Below are 9,918 nucleotides of genomic sequence, written 5' to 3' on the forward strand. Positions count from 1 at the left end.
GCGTTCCGCAGAGACCGTTCCCTCCGCAACTCCCTGGTCCACTCGTCCCTTCCTACCCAAACCACCCTAACCCCGGGCACTTTCCCTTGCAACCGCAAGAGATGCAACACCTGTCCCTTTACCTCCCCCCTCAACTCCATCAAAGGACCCAAACATTCTTTCCAGGTGAGACAGAGGTTCACCTGCACCTCCTCCAACCTCATCTATTGCATCCGCTGCTCTAGATGTCAACTTATCTATATCGGCGAAACCAAGCGCAGGCTCGGCGATCGCTTCGCTGAACACCTGCGCTCGGTCCGCATTAACGCAACTGATCTCCCGGTGGCCCAGCACTTTAACTCCCCCTCCCATTCCCAGTCTGACCTCTCTGTCATGGGCCTCCTCCAGTGCCATCGTGAGGCCCACCGGAAATTGGAGGAGCAGCACCTCATATTTCGCCTGGGCAGTTTGCGGCCCGGTGGTATGAACGTCGACTTCTCCAACTTCAGATAGCTCCTCTGTCCCTCCCTTCCCAGATCTCCCTCTATCTTCCTGTCTCCACCTATATCCTTCCTTTGTCCCACCCCCGACATCAGTCTGAAGAAGGGTCTCGACCCGAAACGTCACCCATTCCTTCTCTCCCGAGATGCTGCCTGACCTGCTGAGTTACTCCAGCATTTTGTGAATAAAAAAAAAATAATCTTATTTCACTGTACCTTAATTGGTACACGTGACAGTAAAAAGACCTTTGAATGTTTGAAATCTCCAAGCCAGCATGCTTATAAGCATTCAGCAATGCATGATTTTTAATTTTGATGCTCACTCTTACATCAGACATGTCTTTAGAGAAGCTGAAAATACAACATAATTCTCTAAAAGGATATTTTTTAATAAAACTACTTGTGGCTTAGCAATTAAAATGTCTTTATGCTCTATTCCAATAAAACTTTGGCTTGATTTTAGTGTTTTCAATGAGTGAATTTGAAGGAAAATCAGCATGGTCCTTAAGCACAGAAAATGTAGCACTTTCAATGAGATGTATATTGATACAGAAATTTGATGAGAATGTAGACACCACGGACCTCTTGCATTACCATGGAATTGGTTTCCAATTGTGTATTGCACTAACGTCTCGATTTTGCAGTTTTTATTTTCTTTTACTATCTTGCAGAATTTACCTGCAATGAAAGCTTTTGTGTGCCATGCGAGTCCACGTGCTTACGACGCTGGGACAAGCAGGGTCTTCACTGGACCTCAACCTCAGCAAAACTTGCACAAGCGACGTTAAACCCGACGTGATGGCGTCAGAACGAATCAGCAGGGCTCCAGCGCGGGCTAATGACGCATGGGGTGGGCGGGGCTCCAGTGAGTGACGGGATACTGCGCGTGCGCCGTGGGGAGCGTCGTCATCGGCGGAAATCTTCACGGAGCGGTGTGGGCGCATGCGCGGTCGGTAGGTCGGGCGCTGCTTGCGGAGCGAGGCGGAAGGGACGCGACCGTGAGTGAAGGAGGCAGCGCGGAGGGAGCGAGCGCGCGAGCGCATGTTGGCAACCCAGGACTCGCGTCCTCCAGCTTCCCCGAGCCAGGCTCCGGCAGCGGCATTACTCAGCCTGGCCGTCCGGGGCTCCGGCAGCCGTGGGCGAGGCCGCTAACCTTGGAGCGGCCGCCAGGGTCAGAGCGGCTGCAGCGGGGGCGGGGCGGGGCGGGGCGGCAGAGTGAAGGCCGGGAGAGGGGGGTCGGGTCCATATCCCTGGGGTGGGGAGCGGCTCCGTCGTGCGTGGCTTTATAAGTGATAGGAACAGAGTTAGGCCATTTGGCCCATCGAGCCCACTCCGTCATTCAATCATGGCTGATCTATCTCTCCCTCCTAACCCCATTCTCCTGCCTTCTCCCCATAACCGCCGATGCCCGAAGGGCCGACTCCTGCACCTATTTTTCTATGTTTCTAATTCAAGAATCTGAATCTCCGCCGTAAAAATATCCAACAGCTTTCTGTGGCAATGAAGTGCACAGATTCATCTCCCTTTGACGAAGGAAACACCTCCTCGTCGCCTTAGTTAAGGAATGTTATTTTATTCTGAGGCTATGGCCTCTGGTTCTAGACTAGAAACTATCCTCTCCATCACTCGATCCAGTCCTTTCACTATTCGGTAACCTTCATGAGGTCCCCCCTCATCCTTCTAAACTCCAGCGAATACCGGCACAGTGCCTTCAAATGATCATCGTATGTTAACAGTCATTCCTGGGATCACTCTTGTAAACCATTGGACCTTCTCCGCACCAGTCTGTGCTTCCTCAGATAGAGGGGATGTGGAGAGGATGTTTCCACTAGAGGGAGAGTATAGGACTAGAGGGAGAGTATAGGACTAGAGGTCATAGTCTCAGAATTAAAGTATGTTCTTTTAGGAAGGAGATGAGGAGAAATTTCTTTAGTCAGAGGGTGGCGAATCTGTGGAATTCTTTGCCACAGAAGATTGTAGAGGCCACGTCAGTGGATATTTTTAAGGCAGAGATGGATAGATTTTTGATTAGTACAGGTGTCAGAGGTTTTGGGGAGAAGAAAGCAGAATGGGGTTAGGAGGGATAGATCACCATGATTGAATGACAGAGTAGACTTGATGGGCCAAATAGCCTAATTCTACTCTTATCACTTGTTACTGTATGACTTACATAGGGCCCAAAATAGCTCTCAGGATTTGTAAGGGTATGTACCGTGGGGGCGAGGTCTGCTTTCACTACCCATGCCAGTGGTGCTGGTTTATTCTGACTTGAAGTAAGGGTTATGTTACAGCAGGTTTTGTTCTTTCTTCCCCCAGGTAAACCATGTCTGCAATTGCCAAGCCTGCCATGCGAGGCCTGTTGGCCAAGCGTCTGCGGTTTCATTTGGCTGTGGCTTTCACTATTGCTTTTTCCGTAGCTGGAGCCTTCAAGGTAATACATTTTGATACGTGCTTCTATTACTCCATGCAATCTCCCTCTCTTGCAATAACCAACAAACACCACCTCCTCCATTGTCAGAGTGAGGCCCAGTGGAAATTGGAGGAACAGCGCCCCATATTTTGCTTGGGCAGCTTACACTACAGCATTTTGACTTCTCTAACTTCAAATAACCCTTGCTTCTCTGTTTGCTTTGTTGTTACCTTCTCCCAGTTAACAATGATCTATTCTACATTTTCATTGATCTCTATTCCCTTTGCTGTTTTCACACATTCACACAGACTGGAAAATAGACAATAGGTGCAGGAGTAGGCCATTCGGCCTTTCAAGCCAGCACCGCCATTCAGTGTGATCATGGCTGATCATTCTCAAACAGTACCCCGTTCCTGCCGTCTCCCCATACCCCCTGACTCCGCTATCCGTAAGAGCTCTATCTAGCTCTCTCTTGAATGCATTCAGAGAATTGGCCTCCACTACCTTCTGAGGCAGAGAATTCCACAGATTCACAACTCTCTGACTAAAAAAGGTTTTCCTCATCTCCGTTCTAAATGGCCTACCCCATATTCTTAAACTGTGGCCTCTGGTTCTGGACTCCCCCAACATTGGGAACATATTTCCTGCCTCCAACGTGTCCAACCCCTTAATAATCTTATACGTTTCGATAAGATCCCCTCTCATCCTTCTAAATTCCAGTGTATACAAGCCTAGTCGTTCCAGTCTTTCAACATATGACAGTCCTGCCATTCCGGGAATTAACCTAGTAAACCTACGCTGCATGCCCTCAATAGCAAGAATATCCTTCCTCAAATTTGGAGACCAAAACTGCACACAGTGCATGGAAAATCATAAATATAACTGCAGTTTAAGAATGGAATGAAGAATAAAAAGGGAATTATAGGACAGTTAGTCTGACTTCAGTGATTGGTAAGGCTTTGGAGTCCTTTATTAGGGATGACGTTTTGGCACACGATAAAATAGGCTGAAGTCAGCATGGTTTTGTTGGACAATAGACAATAGGTGCAGGAGTAGGCCATTCAGCCCTTCGAGCCAGCACCGCCATTCAATGCAATCATGGCTGATCACTCTCAATCAGTACCCCGTTCCTGCCTTCTCCCCATACCCCCTCACTCCGCTATCCTTAAGAGCTCTATCCAGCTCTCTCTTGAAAGCATCCAACGAACTGGCCTCCACTGCCTTCTGAGGCAGAGAATTCCACACCTTCACCACTCTCTGACTGAAAAAGTTCTTCCTCATCTCTGTTCTAAATGGCCTACCCCTTAGGGTGGAGATCTTGCCTGACAAATCTGTTGGAATTCTTTGAGAAAGTAACAAGCAGGATAAACAAAGGAGAGTAAGTGGATATTTGGATTTGCAGAAGGTCTTTGATATGGTGCCACATGTGAGGCTGCTAAGCAAGATAGGAGGCCATGGTATTAGAGGCAAGATACTAATATGGATAGAAGATTGGCTGACTGTCAGAAGGCAAAAAGTTATCACACCTGCTGTAATTTATGATAAACATCTTCATTGTCTACAATACCACCCAGCTATACAAATAAAACTGACTTGACTTGACTTTAGTATAATCTGCAAAGTTACTAAATTTGCCTTGTACATTCTCATCCCAATCATTGATTTAAACCACAAACTTCAATGGGCCCCGCACCGATCCCTGAGGCACATCAGTTGTCTTAGGCCTCCAGCTCAAAAAATACTCTTCCATCACCACACTCTGCTACCTTCCATGAAGCAAATTCTGTATCTGGTTTGCAAGCTCTCCCTGGATCCCATGCAATCTGAATTTTCAGAGCAGCCTGTCATGTGGAATTTTATCAAAGGCTTTGCTGAATTCTATATAGACAGTGTCTATGACATTGGCCTCACAATCCGTTTGGTTACCTCTTTAAAACAAAACGTAATCAAAATTGTAAGACATGATTTCCCACGAACAAAAGGACTATGTTGACTATCCCTAATCAGCCCCTATCTATCCAAATGCCTATATATCTAATTCCTCTGAATCCACTCCAGTAATCTACCTATCATGGACATCACTGGTGTATGATTCCCAAGCTTTTCCTTGCTGCTGTTCTTAAATAGAGGCACAGCACTAGTCACCTCCCAGTCATTCAGCACCTCACCCATGTTTAAAGATGTTCCAAGTTAAGAAGAATTTTAATAATAAGGATTGGAATTTTAATAATAAGGCTAAGTAGTTGGTCAAAGTAGTTGGGGAGTCATGGAAAATATATTCAGGGAAATATGTTGAATAAAAATGTGTACTAAAAGCACTTTCAATTATATTCAAATAGCAACTGATATATAAGAAAATAATTCTCAGGACTATGGGAAAGGGGTGTAAAGAATAATGCATTTCTGTAAAGGTGCATGCTCTGTGGGACAAATGATTACAATCTTTTATTCTGAGAATTGCAAATGTTTTATGGTAGATTGAGATTGTTTTCAATATTCATGAAAGCATTTATGTGTATTTTCAAGATTCAAGATAGCTTTATTTGTCATCCAATATTGGACGAAATTCAGTCACCCACAGTCCACAGTCTTGTGCTAATTTCCACGAGGGTCCAAGAAAAAATAAGGAGAGGATATTTTTTCCCCATTAACAAATTTGGTCTTATTACTCATCTCATTCTTATAATTACTGAGACATGTTTGTGGGAAAACTCAAAATATCGATGATGATGCTTAAGATGTGATGTAATTAATGGCTTAATTTCAAATTCTTCATTGCATTTTTTTATAATCTCCAGATTTGTGTCATAGAGAGGTAAATGACTGCATAAGAACTTTTTTTTGTAAAGGAAGAGCAAGGAATGAATTACAGCAGCAAGATGCATTAATCTCTATTGGTTTTTGTCCTGATTGACAATGACCATTGATTCAAATCACACACCTTTCAGCCTTTCACAAATAAGCTTTAACTTCCATTCATGTGATGGCACCACATGTATAGATAGCAATGTAAAATATTCCTAAATCAGTAAAATTATGAAAGTTTAATCTTGTCCTTTTTCTTAAAACTTTAAGTTTTTAGTAACTGATTCCAGGAAGAAAGCATATGCTGACTTCTACAAGAAATATGATGCCGTAAAGGACTTTGAAGCCATGAGGGAAGCTGGTATATTTGAAAGTGTGAAACCAAAGAAAACAAACTAGTGAACCTAGTTTGCAAAGGTAATATTTAAGTAAAAATACAGGTTCACTTGTATTTCAAAAGCTCCTGAAATAGATAAAATTGTAAGTGGAACAATTTTAATGCAAACAGTTTGGGGCTTTGTTTCTGGAGAGAAGGGTAGGAGGTTTAAAGTGGAGTAATCAAGGTTAAAGGAAAAAGGTTGGGGAACATTGAGATTACAATTTAAATGATGGTCAGTTTTTGGCACGAGTTTTGTAATAGATAACAGGAAGGTACATCTTGTATTGGTTAGTGATATTATCCCAAGTCATTAATTGAATAAAGGGTTTGCTGCTGTTCTGCTTATTGCCTTGTGATGAAATAGAATGCGATGCAAGTGATATCATGTTTCGTGAGTATGCACTATGGCGTTAACGAATGCCAATGTCAAGTTGAGGATGAGATCCGAAACTTTAGTATTTGAATATAATATATATATTCCTTTATTTGTCCCATACCGGGAAAATTTACACATGTGTGAAATATTATGGTTATCTAAATCACTTATTGAAAGTAAGTTGCACAAACTACTGTCAGGCCAGCCAAAATCAGGCGATTTAAAACAAAAACTAGGTGCTGGAAATCTAAAAGGCCAAAATGCTCGAAATATTCAGACAGTCACACAGCACATTTGCAGCGAGAAAGTTAATGTATGATTGAATTTTCTTCAAAATGAGGAAACATTTAAAAACCTTTTTTGAATTGTGGAGAAAGGTACGAGCCTGTGATAGATGAAGACTGCAAATTGTAATGCATTTTGATGGTGGGGCTTGTTAACAGCAGCTAATCACTGACCGATATTACATTCTCATTTATTGTAAATATTTGATGGAAATGGTCTTGAACCTAAGGGCGAGAAATACTGCCACTGACTGTATAATCAACTGCAACACCTTAACCAATTTGATGCAAGGACTGAACAGTGTAATTTAGTGTATCACAAATTGCTTTAGTGAGTAAAGTCAACATCAAGTCACATCCTATCTGATGCCAGTATTACCTTCACAAGAATGCTACAGCAGTTCAAGGTGACAGCATCTTTTTGAGGAGAGTTAGGTTTGACTAATAAATACTAGTCTTGCCAATGATGTACACATCCCATACGCAATTGGGAATAAAGTGAAATATAAAACTTAATCTGAGGGAATTAGACTTCATATTAACAGTATTTAAATATTAAGACTTGCAAAGCCAATAAGATGAAAAATACCATAATGCCATTCAAATTCAGAATTATGAAGAAGGTTGACAATATTTTATACGAGTGTTCCAATGAACCACTAATCCAGATCATTTTATTTACCTGGAGATTAAAATTTTCAGTAGACACAAAAAGCTGGAGTAACTCAGCGGGTCAGACAGCATCTCTGGAGAAAAGGAATAGGTGACATTTCGGGTCGCGACCCTTCTTCAGACTGAGAGTCAGGGGAAAGGGAAACAAGTGGTATAGGTGGTGATGTAGAGAGATATAAAACAAATGAATGAAAGATATGCAAAAAAAGCAGCGATGATAAAGGAAGCAGGCCATTATTAGCTGTGGCCTGGGTGAGAACGAGTACAGACAATGAGACTCAACAGTACGACTTTGAAGCTGGTGCGATGGAGGGATGGAGAGAAAGGGAATGCAGGGGTTACTAAATTTTCATCAGGAGCAATGTCAATGGAACCAACCAAGATTCTCAAAACAAATCACTTATTGGATAAAGGTTTATTGTCTGTGAATGCTTAGTTTGTATCAAGCAAGCTTATACAGGAGCTTACTACAAAATGAGGATCTATTGTGCAGAATGTTCCTCTGATGCCGAGTGAAACATTACATGTCAGATCGCCATTTGAATTCTGCATTCAGTCGTGCACTTTCACTTGCATGTTACTACGCAGAGGTTCACCTGCACCTCCTCCAACCTCATCTATTGTATCTGCTGTTCCAGATGTCAACTTCTCTTCATCGGCGAGACCAAACGCAGGCTCGGCGATCGTTTCGCTCAACACCTTCGCTCAGTCCGCCTTAACCAACCTGATCTCCCGGTGACTGAGCACTTCAACTCCCACTCTGACCTTTCTGTCATTGTCCTCCTCCAGTGTCATAGTGAGGCCCACCGCAAATTGGAGGAACAGCACCTCGTATTTCACTTGGGCAGCTTTTTGTGATACCTACACTTTTTCAAGTATTATTTGAATTGTTATTTTTGTCAGCAATTTTACGACCTTGCTTTTGAATGGCTAGTTATATTTTCTTTTACATTCTGCATTTCCTTCTCCACACCATCTTCCTGAAGAACATGCTCAACTTATGCTACAGTCGTCAGAAAATGGGAAGCAAAGGCCGGGTGGTTTAGAATAGAAGGGGGCGACTCAGAGTTCTCCCTAGCTGTTGCAGGGTCACTATTTTAGCAAGTAGCTGCAGATGCTACGCTTGTACTTTCAGTGTATGTTTTGTGTAAGAGACCTCAATCATAATTAGCAAATCCATCAGTTGAGTTAAGTTTGACAGTTTGCAAAGAAACAACCAACTGCAGGATTTCCCTTCTAAGTGATATGGTTGGTGTTGTCCCAAATTTCTTCAGAGTTCAGATGCAAAGGTCAAACTTGGATCAATAATTAATCGTTAAGGAACATAGTTATAAATTGTCTGGAGATGGGTTTCGACTCGAAACATCGCCTATTCCTTCTCTCCAGAGATGCTGCCTGTCCCGCTGAGTTACTCCAGCATTTTGTGTCTACGTTTGATTTAAACCAGTATCTGCAGTTCTTTCCTACACATGGCTATAAATTTTGCCTTGATTGTCATTAATTAGCACTTCCTTTGTTCCCAGTTTGTACTGCTGAATTAAAAAGAACGTACCTAATTCATAGGAATTAAATAGTATGATTTATAATATAGCATAGTATACAAAAAGTATGAATGTGCTAATCTCTTAACTCCTTTTTAAACAGGAACCGTGGAAATTGATGGCAGGGTTATCCTCCATCCTATACTGGGAAATGGAATGAAGATACACTTTCTGTATTTTCCATACTTGAAGATGTATAAATAAAACATTTTAATTTTCTGTTGACCATTAAAACTGTGTGTACTTGCTTTAAGTTTCTATTAAATTTGACGTGTGTAACTTGGTAAAACAATTTATTTTTATATAGAACATGAATGGGTGGATGGAATGTTTAGCCAAGTTTAGCTCCCTCTGCCATTTATTAGTCCAGTTTAAAACGATGCTGTTATAATAATCATATCATATCATATATCTACAGCCGGAAACAGGCCTTTTCGGCCCTCCAAGTCCGTGCCGCCCAGTGATCCCCGTACATTAACACTATCCTACACCCACTAGGGACAATTTTTACATTTAATCTTCGCTATCCACTATTTTACCAATCTTTGTGTCATTCACAAACTTAGTAACCATGCCACTTACATTCACATCCAAATTGTCGATACAAATAACCGACATCAGTGGACCCAGCCCCGACTCCTGCAGTGTGCCACTTGTTTCTCGTCTGTAGAACAATCTTCTATCACCATTCTTTTCTACCTTCAAGCCAAGGTTGTATCTAATGGCTTGCTTGCCCTAGATCCCATGTATCTATCCTTCCAGACTAGCCTATCTTATGGTATCTTGTTAAAGGCATTCATAGATCGGTGAAAAGCTTCAATCATGTCTCACGGTCTCCTTCAGCAATTGCAGCATCTCAATAGTCAATAGTCGTTTATTTGTCACATGCACATAAGTGTAGTGAAATGAAACATTACCCGCAGTTGAACAATAAGAACAATAAGAATAATCAATAAAAATGCAATAACACAT

At 42.2% G+C, this 9,918-nt stretch overlaps 1 protein-coding gene across 3 annotated transcripts; it reads left to right on the top strand.

Annotated features, from left to right (window-relative positions):
* Positions 1–1,375: 1,375 nt before the first annotated feature.
* cox6c (cytochrome c oxidase subunit 6C) lies at positions 1,376–9,171 on the top strand. Of its 3 annotated transcripts, none has more exons than XM_078397797.1 (4): positions 1,376–1,477; positions 2,796–2,910; positions 5,965–6,111; positions 9,050–9,171. In XM_078397797.1, exons 2-3 carry the CDS (start codon positions 2,803–2,805, stop codon positions 6,091–6,093), a joined length of 237 nt encoding a protein of 78 aa, XP_078253923.1. In that variant the 5' UTR covers positions 1,376–1,477; positions 2,796–2,802; the 3' UTR covers positions 6,094–6,111; positions 9,050–9,171. The 3 variants fall into 3 exon arrangements, with proteins under 3 accessions (XP_078253923.1, XP_078253925.1, XP_078253924.1); XM_078397799.1 differs by having other exon boundaries at positions 1,397–1,432; XM_078397798.1 differs by lacking the exon at positions 1,376–1,477 and adding an exon at positions 1,501–1,650.
* The last annotated feature ends 747 nt before the right edge of the window (positions 9,172–9,918 follow it).

This window comes from Rhinoraja longicauda, chromosome 4, assembly GCF_053455715.1.
Source record: "Rhinoraja longicauda isolate Sanriku21f chromosome 4, sRhiLon1.1, whole genome shotgun sequence".
NCBI lineage: Eukaryota > Metazoa > Chordata > Chondrichthyes > Rajiformes > Arhynchobatidae > Rhinoraja > Rhinoraja longicauda.

What these genes read in the sequence shown, in the direction of transcription:
- cox6c (XM_078397797.1), top strand. Translation starts at nt 2,803, where the DNA reads ATGTCTGCAATTGCCAAGCCTGCCATGCGAGGCCTGTTGGCCAAGCGT. An exon ending in CCGTAGCTGGAGCCTTCAAG is followed by an intron (nt 2,911 to 5,964) that starts GTAATACATTTT and finishes TAAAACTTTAAG; the next exon opens with TTTTTAGTAACTGATTCCAG.